The sequence below is a fragment of the Seriola aureovittata genome, chromosome 9, assembly GCF_021018895.1.
Source record: "Seriola aureovittata isolate HTS-2021-v1 ecotype China chromosome 9, ASM2101889v1, whole genome shotgun sequence".
Lineage (NCBI taxonomy): Eukaryota > Metazoa > Chordata > Actinopteri > Carangiformes > Carangidae > Seriola > Seriola aureovittata.
This window is the reverse complement of record NC_079372.1, coordinates 16,254,930-16,269,083: the sequence shown is the minus strand read 5'-3', so window position 1 is coordinate 16,269,083 and position 14,154 is coordinate 16,254,930. Positions and strand designations below refer to the sequence as shown.

The 14,154-nt window shown below is 45.0% G+C and overlaps 1 protein-coding gene across 4 annotated transcripts in view; it reads left to right on the top strand.

Annotated features, from left to right (window-relative positions):
- Nucleotides 1–13,479, top strand: part of wu:fa11c10 (protein FAM110A) — a 34,577-nt gene extending 21,098 nt beyond the window's left edge. For 3 of the 4 annotated variants that reach the window (XM_056385342.1, XM_056385343.1, XM_056385344.1), the window contains exons 2-3: nt 9,619–10,036; nt 10,414–13,479. In XM_056385342.1, coding sequence (XP_056241317.1) covers nt 10,424–11,839 — 1,416 coding nt within the window. In that variant the 5' untranslated portion in view covers nt 9,619–10,036; nt 10,414–10,423 and the 3' untranslated portion in view covers nt 11,840–13,479. Of the gene's footprint in view, nt 1–1,186; nt 1,345–9,618; nt 10,037–10,413 lie in introns of those variants that run through there. The other variant, XM_056385341.1, reaches the window with a different exon arrangement.
- Nucleotides 13,480–14,154: the final 675 nt, after the last annotated feature.

Here is a 14,154-nt window from a genome sequence, read left to right as displayed (position 1 = left end):
CAAAGATGGTGTCTTTAAATTATTTGCTCCTTTCAGACATGCACTGCACATTTTACATGTCGGTCTCATGTCTCAATAAGCTTCCGCTTTTGTGTAAAAGATATGACAGCAGCCCTTTGAGATCAGATTTTTTAAACATTTTCCTAAAGGTTATTCTACAACAGAACTGGTTCGTATGACGTGTTGGAAAATCAAATGTGTTTGTATTTGTGCTGAACGGCCACACTAGAAGGTGGAAGGTGAAAACCTGTCCAATATCGTTTAAATATGGAGATATATGGAGATTTGTTTCCTTAGGAATGCAATGATATATTCCTGACATCAAATGATTGTGCAGCGTTTCTGTGACATTTTTCTGTCTTGTAGCTTGCTAGCTTAGCAGCAGAAGGATTGCTTGGTGTTGTATTGTTAGAAAAGTTAAAATGATGGTTGGTCGAGGTCTTGAATGCTTGTTTTAAAGTTTCTGAATAGGTGCATTTCTCCATAGATTGAGCGTTTTGATAGTTTTTCACTGTCTACATTATTCCACCATTAATCGATTTAATCATTGCAGCTTCAATAATATAATTATAAAAAGTTGTACTGTATTCATAGGAAGTAGTGTCTAAGTCATGAATTGCACAGGAAAAGAGAGTTTTTATTGTGCTAGACTTGCTGCTCTCTCTCTTCCAGGAAAAGTCCTCTCGTGAACAGGAAGGATGCATTTGATATTTTCAGCAGCATCTGCTGAAGTTGCAGCGACAGTTTGTTTGGAATAAGGACAGAAAAACAAAGTAGTTGTCATTCAAAGCTAAATCAATCCTGGTTGTGAAATCACAGAAGTGTGCATTGCAGACACTTATAGAACTTTAACAGAACTGATTTGTGTTCATATGTGTTTTAGTCATGATGATCATTGGTGATACTTTACATGTACCACAGTATCAACAGGATTAAAAAAAAAAAAAAAACATTGCTCAGTTTCCCGGATTAATGGTGCCACTGCCATAGGTAGTGGAAATGGCACTTCTAAAGAAACTCAGGGTAATGAGAGAGTCAGGAAGATCAAGTGATTACAAGCAAAGGCGCTTGCTTCCTGCTCTCCCAACTCTCTTCCTGCTTCTAGACAGAGGGGGTGGAGTCCTCCTCAGCAGTGGGAGGAGAAGGAGGGGATCTTATTAGTCTAAGGAGCGGAGAGACGCTCAGGTTAGTGTTTATTTGGCTCGCTCACACACACAGGAGCACAAGGCACACATACCGGCACAGTGACGCTCTTACCAGACTCCGAGCTCCTTACCTTCTTCTTTCAGTGCGACTCGCAGCTCGTGTATTCCAGAGATCAGGTTGAGGGATTTTACACACCATGTGAGTAAACTTAACCTTCTGTCCTGTTTGAACAGAGCAGTGTGCCTGCAGTGTTTGGTCTGTGTAATTAAAGCAATTGAGTGATGTTTTTACTATAAATTTTTTTGTCAGTATCTCTTTAATGATCTTTTGTTTCCTTTTATTGTCTTTATGTGAAGACATTCATTCATTTGTTGCTGTTAAAATCTAATGATAGCAAGAGGATGTGCATTAAGTCTTCACTGTGACACTTGTCGAAACCATGCAGAGCAACTGAAAACCTCCATTATAATAGAGGCAGCTATTGTCTCTTTCTGTGTCCCTGCCTGTGCTTCCTTGTCCTTGAGATGGTATGCCAAATCTAAAAATACTGGTCTTGATTATAACATTTGGCAGTGCTGCTCCAGGACTATTTTCATTCTCTCAGCCCTCTCAGCTGTAACACGGCGAGAGGCTGTGTGGCAGGCTGGCAGAGCACATGTATTGTACCTCTAACAAGTTGACGCTGACGTTTTATTTCCAGCAGAAAAGGAAAGTGTTTCAGAGTGTTATCGTGCCTTCAGATTATCTTGCAGACTGAGTTGATAAAGGGCGAAGATCTAACCGAGTTTGATGAATCATGTCTGGTTTTACTTGTGTTTTTAAGCCTGTGTGTGTGTGTGTATGGGAGAGAAAGACATGTCACCTGTTCATAATCACTTTGTAAACTTTCAGCTCCTCTCTCTGTCAGTGGAGAGGTAATCAGGAATTAAAAAAGGGTTAACAGTTGAGGAATGAGTCCAATGTGCGACTGTTTGTACTGTGTGTGTGTGTGTGTGTGTGTGTGTGTGTGTGTGTGTGTGTGTGTGTGTGTGTATGTGTGTGTGTGTGTGTGTGTGTGTGTGTGTGAGTAATCCTCCCTGCATCCAAACCAACAGTGAGGCCTAGCAATTCAGGCGACTCCACGGTGACCACTCTCCCTCCCCACAGTGTGTGTGTGTGGTGGCTCTGTAGCTGAGAGAGGACAGCAGTATGTGATTGCTTCCAAGCCTGCATGTCTCTGGAATGCGTTCATCGCCACGTTGTAGGGGGGCGGGGGGGTCTCGGTCATTTTCTATCTCCGTGCATCATTGTTTGCCTTCAGGCATCACTGTTGCAACACACAGCTGTGTGTAACTGTGCATTTGAATTTGACTATTGAGGTGTCTGCTTTATGTAGTTGTGTGTCTTTTTGTCTGCAGTTAGCATGTAATTGTTTAAGCACACTTCTGTCTGTGTGCCCATATGTCCCCAGGTGTGTGTGTGTGTGTGTGTGTGTGTGTGTGTGTGTGTTACCCAACGGATTAGCTGCAACTGAGTGAGATGAGAGGAGTTGCTTCTAACTATTGATCCAAACATTTAAACACACACTGATTTTTCCACAAACCCAGATCTGCACATCAATTTCGGGAATATCACAACAGTTTCCATCATCAGCAGAAATTCTTTGCTGGATCAGTTATTTCACCCTCCAGAGGCTCAGCCATGCCAGAATCTCTACGGGCATTGTAAATCCTGCATGCTAGTTATTCGGCACAGGGAGGAAAACAGTCACCCAACATTTTATGATGACTATATCTGAAATAAAACAGGCTGTTTTCCACTAGGTTTTGCAAGAGAAACACACTAAAGTATGTACATCTTAGTAGAGCGAGCTGGAAGTTCTCTGGCTGTCTATCAAAGACTTATCTAGTGACGGTGAGACACTTTTTTTAATGGTAACTATCTCACAACATTTTCATTTTTAGAGATGAATGGATGGAAATATGAAACTATTTTTGTATTTTGTTCTTGTTCATGTTGCAAATGCATTTAATCGGTTCATTTCTATCGGCTGACACAGGCAAATGGCAGATGTTACAGTATGTTTGTCTTCGATGCTGGGTTTAGTTTTCCTGAGGGAGGACTCGGCCACCTGCTCTCCACTGATTACCTACTCAGTCAAAACTCTCTTCGTCACATAAACACATAGAGAAAATGAGGATTCTGACATTCATGGATGCACAGCTACGCATAAGCACACGAGACAAGACTTCATTGGGCCCCCTCCTCATCCCACCCTTGGGTGTAATTATGCATGGATGTGTGTGTTTCCTGGGGCCACAGACGCAGACAGTGATGGGCAGAGGTGGAGGAGGGGGTTTAAGGGGGAGAGCAATAGATGGAGAGAGTAGGGGAGTGGCATACAAAGATGGAGCTGGATGCTATAATAACTGTCTGCTTATGGTTCAGTGGTTGTTTTTGCAGTCGACTAGACCCTGGTGCATATCACGGTTTCATAACCCTCTAGTCCAGACACTTCAGTCATGCATGTCAGTCGAGTTCTCCACCCGGCCAAGAGCTATTTTGTGTAGGAAATGAGCAGCGTGGCCAGAGCTGATAACTGCACAGTGCTGTGTGATGAAGCCAAGGCATTAAAGGTTGAAGTCTAGTACTGTGGCGCTCACCTCTCTGTCTTCATTAGCTGTGTTTGGAGCTCCCTAAATCAGCCCTGGGGGGGTGTGGCTGATAACCTTTTGAACCCTTCTTTCAAGCTTTTTATTGACTTAAAAACTGAAGCCGGGGTGTTTCAGCGGGGTGATTGGCCGGGGTTAGTGTTGCACACACATAACCTGATCGGCCACAACCTGGGTATGAACCTACTCATCATGAGGTTAGACTATTATTCAACCAGAAGACACTAGGAAGATGCTTAACTGAGTCAATTAAGCCAGATATTCAAGCAGCAGCCGGGACAAGAGCTGATTGGACTGTGGATATGTTATGGAAAGGTCCTTCAGTACTTTCTTCCTTACTGCCTGTCCTGTCCTGCAAAGACGACGTGATTACATCGCGGTCTCTGGGCACTTGACATCATTTCGTAACTGAATGATGTTTTCCGTCTAGGTAAAGTGACAAAAAAATGGGACAGTTTTAGTTTAGTTTTAGGACATAGTGCTGCATCGCTCTACTCTATGGTCTGGTGGTTGAACATATGTTCATGGTGCCCAGAGGATGAATTGTACTGAGTAGGGATGCCACAGTTGACTGACGAGACAGTGGCTGAGGACTTGGTGTCAAAGTGAAAAGCAAAACCTCCTGTTTGGCAATATTTTAGATTTAAATGCCAAAAGGGAACCTGATAACATTAATGAGGCAATATGAAAAGTATGTCCGATGGACATACGGCAGCATCTGGAAGTAATACCAATATCGAGCTTATTACATGGTTGTAAAATTTCCACACCGTGGCATCCTTAGTACTAACTTGGCTGATCCCCTGATATCAGCCAAACTGCGCTTGAGCAAGACACACAATCTCTGCGTGACCCGGATCGCCTTAAAAAAGAAGCTAGATATAAACAGTATATCTGTGTGTATCAGATATTTCCACGATAAGGCTAGTAAATTAACTTTAACGCTTGATGCTGAACTTTGGAGGTTGAACAGATAAAAATATAATCGCATTATATAGATAAAAAACATTTACTTTTACAATCATTCTCAAAATACTTAGGTGTGTAGTCACAGCTGTTATCAGAGCTGTTTCTCCCCTTCCACAAAAGGTTGATATGACAGAGGCTTTACTGAAGTCTGTACTTAGGAGTCTTGTTGTTTTTTTCTTTCTTTTTTTATAGTGTTGTCATCTCTGTTAAACAGTGGTTAGATCAGACAGTCAGCGCCACGGCTTACCTCGCTGTGTGATTTCTCTGCAGCGGCTGGTCGGGCATTGTGTACCGACTTTACAGCAAAAAAATAAGCTGGTCCGAGTGGCCAGAAATAGATGCTACGGTCACTGTTAAACAGGCTTAACCTGCTGGTCACACACAGTCAGAAACAAACACTCCGACCGAGCATGTTTGTTTTATTTTACTCTCTTTCTCACACGTTTCCTGTTGTGAAATGCGTCATTGCTTCCTGCTCGTCCCTCCAGTGGGAGAAGAACCTGAGAAATCACCACTCACTAACTTGCCACACACTACCACCTCCCCTCTGCTTGGGGTGAAGGTGACTCTTGCAAAGAGTATGTATGATACAGAGTTTTTTCCTCAAAGATTGAAGGATGTGAATATTGTTTCCAGCATCTAGCTGCATAAAGGAAAATAGTTGTTCAGTGAAACCATCTTATCTACATTTTTTTTTTTTTTTTCTTTTTCTGAGTTTCACTCTGGACAGGAGGGGTTTCTGGTGACATCTCTTTAAGGTGGGGTCTCTCCTGTTTTTTTATACAGTCTGGGGTCAATGTCCGCTGGGACAAGGCCGCTGCGATAGGACAATCCAGCTGGCGTCACAGAACACACACACACACACACACACACACACACATTAACGCACTTTATTCCTGTCGCACAATCTTTGCTGCATCTTCCTGTTTTTGGTATTTGTCACGTTTCAGGACATTTTCTAGAAAGAAAAGTATAAAAACTTTTAGATATGGCCCGTGTTTTTCCTTCCTCTTCCTCATGTGCTGATGTTTGCTGTTTATTCAGTCACTCAGTTACTAAGTGCTAGAAAATCTTGGGCTCTCCCTGTAATTAGTGTTGTGCAGGCTGGTTGGTAGAGGACCATAGTCAGTTGTGGTAAAGTGCTAGTCATCTCTTCCTTTCAGCAGGAGCATCCCCTTCCACCCGTTCCAACAAATCTGGATTAAAAACATACACACCTCCTATTCTTTCTGTCTCTTGCTAATATATTACTCACCCACTCAGTCACTATGAAACACAATCTCTCTCACACACACACAGCAAACATCATTACCCTCTAATATGGTGGTTGGAAAGCTGAACGCAAAAGCAGTCAGATTCATAACAACGCAGCGGCTTGCATAGTTTTGTGATAATCGACCCGAGCAAGTTTCCATGGTGGAATAAAAATATCACTCCTGGGTCTGACGCTGCGGTCGGTGCCTGTGGCGTGCTCGTCGCTTCTGGAGACATCAGCTGTTTGTGTAACTGCAGTACAGAACATGAATGGAAAAATGAAAGATGGAAAGTTAGAAAAACCGAGTCCAACAGACTGAGGGATGTTTTTGTTTCCCTTAGGAAGTTATTGCTAACTCACTCTCACACACAGACTCATGGACCCGGGCTTGATCAATTCGCACCTTGTTCTGTGGCAGCGCGAGGTTTAACGGTGCCGTTAGCACACACGTTAGCACCACAGCAGCCGTCGCTTTAGGCTCTGACCCTGTACAATGTGGAAATAAATGACAATAGCTGCTGTTTTTAGGATTCGGGACTATCTAGGCCAACAATATACAACATTAAAACTGTAGATGGCTCTCCTCAGGTTTTCATTTACATACTGATCTCCGTGCAGTGTGAATTCATTTACCAGCTTTTATTTGACCTTTTCTTCAAGTCCTTGCACTGACAATAGTTATTGTTAGCAGTTCAAACTGTCTCTCCATTTCTCCATCTCCCATAGTTTCCATGTATCGTGTATCAAGGCTGAAGTGTTGGGATCAGTGAGGCAACAAAGAGACAGAATAATGAGTGGATCATGGGATTCTAGTTATCAGCTGAAATGGGTTTACACGGGTGTGTGTGAGTGTGTGTTTGCATGCACACAGCTCTTGTACGGTTGTTAACACCTTATGTTAAAGAGTTGAGCTGCGGAGATAACAAAGTATCTTCCCCTTTTGTGTTCATGTGATTTATACATAATATTTATACATAGTAAAGTGTGTGTCATAGCAGCAGAGATGGAGCCTTTAAATGACATCATTATATTTTATTGAAAAGGCATGAAAGGGGGCAGGTTAGTATATGTACACTTTTTAGGCCATTACACATTGAACTGGGACCTCTGTCAAAGTATTTGTCATTTTCTTAGAACCAGCCATCGGCCATTATTAAAGACATTGGTCTTTGTGGACATGAAAAGGCTCTAAATCTGGACTCAAAGGATGTGTTTTTTCCAGGAGAGGCCTGTGTGAGGGTAATGACAAGGCCTCAGCATACTAAACGTGAGGGAGCTGAGGTTTCTACCACCAGACGTTTGTCTTCAACATTTCTGGTAAAGTCTTTAGGATGAGTTTCTATGAATGGACACATATACAACCATTTCTATAATTACCTATAGCTGTTGCAGTGAAGCTGGTGTTTTCAGTGTGGTGGCTGGGCTGAAGGTCTTTTCTTCCCTGGTGCACCAGGGTGTTACTGAAGGATTTTCTTTCTGTTTCCTGAGTAGTTCCTCTCGTCAGGAGATTTTTTTAAGAAAAGCATTTGAGCATCTGTAACGAGAAAGATTATCAAAATGTACTTTATCATAAAAAATGTAAATACAAATTAAAGTATGATTCTAAGACTCAGAACAATATAATTAAGTTATAATAGCTTATTTTCATGGATACTGCATGTGTCAGCATAGGTTGTGGTCCTTTGAGAATTTACTGTACTGTGTTTCAAACCTGTTCTAAGTAGCATGTGCTGGGCTCATTGACACCTCACACACACATTAATGCGTGTGCTAAAGGAGAACTCTTTAGCACACAAATTGCATCATGGGTAATTTAGGAGCCAGGTTGTGATACGGAAAGGAGTCCATGCAATAAAAATGATATCTCTGGGTCTGTGCATTGATTTTGAGACTTTTTAGATGTACAATGACAAATCAGTGGAAAATGAATTAAAGCTTGAGGGTTCAAAGACAGGCGTGTTTCTCTCCCTCGTCATCATCACATCATTAAGCCCTTTTGAATGGCTCATAAGTCCGAACTGCCGTCCTCATCTCCTGTATGTTTCATCTAGAGAGTTTCTGTTTTCCTCTGACTGAAACTAACTAAACACTCCCTCCTTTCTTTGTCTATAAGATGTGAAATTTTCTTCTCACTCAGAGCGTTCTCTTTGCTCCCGTGTTTCCTTTCCATATAGTATTTTATTTTTTGCTCTTCCACCTATATGTATTCCCTCAGGATTTGCCTGAAGGCTTTTGGTCTCACAAGGTTTGTGAATAATTATTTTCTGTGATGCAAATGTGTTTTTAATTTAAGCTGGACTATTTTAGACTCTTCTTTGGTCTGTCACAATGTTGAGATGAAAGTAAAGTGTGCGGCTGTGTGCGCACATCTCTGAGTTTTCAAGCTCTTGAAGTACCTGAAAGTGTGTGTGTGTGTGTGTGTGTGTGTGTGTGTCCAAGTGTAAGCTGTCATGGTTGCTTTTTCTCTCTGTCTGCTGCTGGTCTGCTGTTCAGAGATGAGAGAGAGAGAGGGGAGATGTGGGGGAAACAGGATCACATGTTGAGGGAGACAGGAAAGGAAGACTGCTATAAAAAGACTAATTAAAAATGTGTGGATAGATATCTTAGAGGTGGAGGTGAGGAGGGGGAGGGGGGGCACGCTGACTGAGTGTGATGTAACCCTGAAGTGTAATGTTGTAAACGATAAGGAGTGGAGGGATGAGCGGTGTTGGGGGTGGTGGTGGAGAGAATTGTTTTTCTGGGAAATTGGGGCTTGGAGAAAGAGGAAAATAGATGAACTGTGTGTGTGTGTGTCAGCAGCGCCTTAGCTCAGAGAGTAAATGGGGGGGATAAGTTGTAGAAACAGGAAAAAAAAACGTTCACTGTCTTTGTTGTTGTTTCTCGTCTCTAAAGAAGCGTGGCATTTATGTGGTCAGTTTTTAGACACTGTAATCATTGCACTACAGGCACCAGCTAAAAGGTTAAACTACAAATTAAAGCGGAATTAGACTGAGGAATAAGATAATCCTCTATTGTTTACTGTGTCCCTGCTGTCCACACGTTGTCTCCACTGAGATGAAAACAAAGAGCTATAGAGGAGGAACAGTTGTGCAGCTCTCTGTGTTTTCAGAGCACCCCACTGAGCTTGATGCAATTCAATGTAAAAAATTGCAGCTGTTTTGCCCGTTGTCCTCCTCTCCCTTTCTCCCCCCCACCCTTTCTCCCTTTCAAAGAATTTTCATTTGAATGAAAACCCTGCCTCAGTGTTTTGTTGTGCTCCAAGGGGGGAGGGGTCCAATTGGTCAGAATCCCTTTCGAGGTGGACCAATGTGAGCATGCCTCCCGCCCACTGCCCCGCCCCCCCGAGCCCCGCTGAGGCTCCCCGCCTGACATGCGATTGGCCGGCTGGGAGGAGCCAGACGTGGTATTAAAGCCTGTCCCGTCTGCTCCACTTCAGTGTTGAAGAGAGTGCCTGTCTGTTAGCCGGAGCAGCGTGTGTGTGTGTGAATGTGTGTGTGTATCAGTGTGTGGATGTTTTTGTTAATGACAGACGGACAGAAAACACAGAGTTGTACCATTATCTGACTTGGACTTGCATCTGTTTTCAACCCTCTCCAGGACTGCGGGACTCTCCAGCTGAGTTGCCGGCCGGCTTGTTGTGTGTGATCACAGCTGGACAGGCGGACGGGGGCTGAACAGACCAGTTGGACAGAGACCGTGAAGGGGGATCATAAAGGCTGTCGTGTTGCCGGTATCATTGCTGGCTGATCCAGACCTGAATTTTTTGGATAAAGAGCTCCCATCAGCTGCACTGTCGCTGACCGGTGACCCCGATCTGCAGCCTAACCCCCTTCTGGGCCACTGCTGTGCCAATAGAGGTGGTCCGGCCGGGCCTGATGTGGAATTTGACCTCGACTGACCCTGTCCCACAAGTAGCCTTTCACTGATCCCGGACTGGGGAAAAAGGAAGGATAAAAGAGCAAGAGGGGCGACGGAGAAGAAAAGGAGAGAAGTGAGAGCAGCAGCACAGCAACCGGTAAGGAAGTTAAAGGGGGTTCTGGGAGCGAGGGTGGGAGGCTGGGAGGAGGGGGAGGAGAGTGGGAAGAAAAGAGAGAGTACAAAAGAGCTATTTTCTTAAGCTTAGAGAGGACATGTGGGAGCTCCAGAAGGATGTTCGTTGACCATTAAAGCCCCACTTGCACCCAGCTCTCCGTCTGTCAGGTCACATTACCTTACACCTCCTCATGCTCACAACATAAAGCTATAAAACTTATTTACACTTAGCACAATAAATACAGTGAAGAAATCAGTCACTTAGTCTTTCTGTCAGCTCTTGCTCATTCACTCTTTGTCTCTTTGCACATAATTCTGTTTGAAAAACCATTTGACTGAAAATCTTTTTGTCTCCATCAGCTCCTCCAGAATGCCGGTGGAGACCCTGCGGCCGTCAGATGGCCGTCTGGCCGGAGTTCCCTTCACCTCTGCCATGCCCTTCAGGATACTTAACAAGGGCCCAGATTACTTCCGCCGCCAAGCTGAGCCTGGGGCCCGTAAACTGAGCGCGGTGGAGCGTCTGGAGGCTGACAAGGCCAAGTACGTTAAGAGCCAGCAGGTGGCCCTCACTCGTCAGGCCCCCATCAAACCACCAATCATCCGCAAGCCCCTAGTTCCTCCGGGAATGATGCTCCAGTGCCAGATCAGCACTCCTCCAGCCCGCAAAGTTCCCCGCTGCCCAGCGGACGTGGAGAATGGAGGAGGGAGAGAGGGTCCAGTAGGGAGGAGAGGACCTGCTCTTAACTTGGATATTCTGAATAATCTAATCAATGATGTATGTGATGGACCATTGCCCTCTTCCCAGTCCTCTTCCTCCACCTCCCCCTCCTCATCGTCTCCTTCATCGGGAGCTAAGAGCATCGGGAGTAGCCTGTCAGCAGAACAGGAGAGGAGCAACCGACTCCTCAACAACCTCAAACCTTTGAATCATGGCACCACCAACTCGTCATCCACCTCTTCCTCAACTTCCTCTCCGCTCAATAACAACCTCCGGACCCCTGCAGCAGAACTCACCCGACGTCCACCCCCTATCCCGGCACGAGCACCTCGCATTGGGGTTCCAGCCCCCTATAGCTCCCCTAACTCGGTGACGGTGCGCAGGGTGGATGTCCGGCCTCAAGCGGAGATAAGGAAGCCCCAGAGGGCCCAGCTGCAGCCCCAGCTCAGGCCCAGACAGACTCCCCAAGGCCAAGTTGCACACCCCCAGGTTCCCCCTCCTCCACCGCCTGCACCCTCTCACAGCCAACCCCAACCTCATCCTCAGCTCAACACCCCCTCCCAAACCCTGCCCTGCCCTCCGGTCTACCTGCCGCCCAGTCCCATGCTGGTCCGAGCGGGCATGATCCCACCAGCCTCCCCCGCTTTCACCCGTATATCGAACGCCAGCTCCAAGGGGTCCGCCCGCAAGCACCCATCCTTGCACCGCTCCAAATCGGACCTGAGCGACCGCTACTCCCGCGCAACAGCCGACCTGGAGCGATTCTTCAACTACTGCGGGCTGGACCCAGAGGAGGTGGAGGGGATGGGTGGAGTGGAGCGCTTCACGAGAGCCAACTCAGACATTGTGTCCGTCTCCAAGCTCCGCAGCGTCAGCACGCCTAGCTCAGAGTGCGGAGACGAGGCTGACCGGGCAAGGGAGGACGAGGACGACGAGGACGGGCCCACCAGAGCCAACGACCGCGTCCCCTACGGCATCTCCGTCATCGAGAGGAACGCTCGAGTCATCAAATGGCTATACGGCATCCGTCAGGCGCGAGATGCTAACAACGCTGTGTCTAACGTATAGACTAATGAGGACTTGAAAAGACTTCACCGAAAAAACAGGGACGCAGTACTTTTTGTATGTACACACACGTAGAAGAAGGGATACCTGTCTGTTGATCTTCTGCTGCCTTACATCAAGTTTATGGATAATCCAGTAGTTGTTTTTTTCTGTTTCCTGTGAAGACTTTTGTTTTGGAAAATTCTTATCTGGGCTGCAAGTCAGGACTGCCTCCCTGCAAGACTAGATGGACGATACATTTCCCCTTGTTCTTCACTTGATCTTGTGTAACAACATTGGTATACGAAAGCAATAATAGACTGGTATAAATGATGATGGTGGGGATGAAGCCAGATGATGTTTGCGATTGTGGTTCCCCCTGTTAAAGGTACTTAATGTGTGTGTGTGTGTGTGTGTGTGTGTGTGTGTGTGTGTGTGTGTGTGTGTGTTTGTGTAAATCCCTTACACACTGCTACAGTGTGGTGACTGTTGAGCAAGCCAGGAAGAGAACCACGTTGATACTGTGAAACTTCACAAAAAAAGCTTCCATAAACGCATTTGTATTTTCAAAAAACATTTTGGCTGTAAGACTGTTATTATACAAGTTTTTGTCAGCATGTGAGTGAACCATTTGTATACATCTACTTAAGGGTATGTCCTCTCAACAAAGCACACGTATTACTCTCACACAAGTAATCACTTCACAGCACAGGTGTACATTCAGGTCAGTAAATACGGTAGCAGCTGCAGTCTGTATGTCTGACTGTGACAATGTCTCGGTGTGCGTTTGCATGTGAAACAAGGTTTCACGTCTTGGATTACGCTGCGCTGGTGCAGCCAGAGAAATCTGTTTACTATGTATGTCTTGGCACGGATGAGAGAGCAAGTCATATGATAAGGGATGATCTCAAGTGGATGGTTGAAGTAAGTGTAGCATGAAGTTATTTTGCCTCCAGAGAGATGGAGAGAAAATCAAAGGATGGGTAAAAGGAAGACTGATAAGAGTATAGATCATGGATTTAAAAAAATATATATCTATGGTGTATAAATATGTTTGTAGTTCCGAAAGTGTCTCAGGAAGATGTACTTGGCATACTAATGAAAATGGACCAATATTTATTTGGAAAATGTAATTTAATGTATTTTTAATATTGGACGAGTGTGTACAGAATTCAATCTTTTTGCTTTTAAGTGCAATCTGATCGCATCTACAACTACAGTATATGTAGGATCACATTTAAACACATGCAAACACAGGCACCAGTCACAAGTGTGGATGTTGTAAACAGAGGAATGCTACATGTGCCCTGCTGCCCTGCGGGGAGGCGGGGGGCGCTACAGAACGTGAGACCTGTGTATTTATTTGACTTCCTGTTTGTCGCTGTGGGAACAAGCTCTCCACCCTCTGAAATCGAGCTCTTTTTAACTTTTCAGGATATTCAGTTACAGCACCAGCCAGGGTTTTTCTTTTCTTTTCCTCTTCGTACCTGTACCTGTCACAGGTAGATGGAGAGCAGCAAAGATCAGAGGGCTGGGCAACACGACAGCAGTGAACAAAGTGTGCTGTTGAATCTGGCACTGGATGCCCAAAGAGTCTACAAGTGAAGATCCAAAATGCTTTACCATGGTGTATTCTAAACAGTTAATAAAAAATGTTAAACTTATGTTCCTGTTTACTGTTTGTCTTATTTTTCTAGCCTTTGAAGTTGACTGTAAACAGGATGACAGACCCTCCTGGTTCCAGCATATGGCTGCAAACTGCCACTCCTCCCTTTCTCTAGTGTTTTGGGAGTTTATGAAGTGCCAGCGCCAAGTCCTGGTCTTGATGATGCGAAATCTGGTGCTGGTCCAGTTCAGCACAGGCAGGTGTTTGGCTCGTCAAATCTCATTTCAGCATCAATAATTGAGACGCAGCACTTTCACAGAGCTCCCCTGGATGGTTTTTGTTTACCTTGATCGTGTTCGACTGCTGCATTATTTACCCGGCAAAATGTGGACATGCACACAATCTCTCACTCCAGTCTCGGACTCGCAGTCTTTCATTAAGGCTCTGTCATGAAACTACACAAGTTGTGTTACTGTGTGCCACAGAGTGCAGTCTGGTGGGCTGTCGTGATGACCCCACCCTCCACCTTCTCCTCAATACCACACCCTGTTTCACGGCTCTGGACCCTCTTTAAGAGAGCAACTGCTCAATAAAGCACTGTTGTAGGGCACGGAGGGTAAAATGACTGGGTGTGAAAGGGGCACTTTGGCTACTGAAGCTGTAGCCGTTCATAGCACATGTAAGTTTAGGCAGAAACATGGAAATGAGAAAGGACTAGGAGGATTACAGTAAC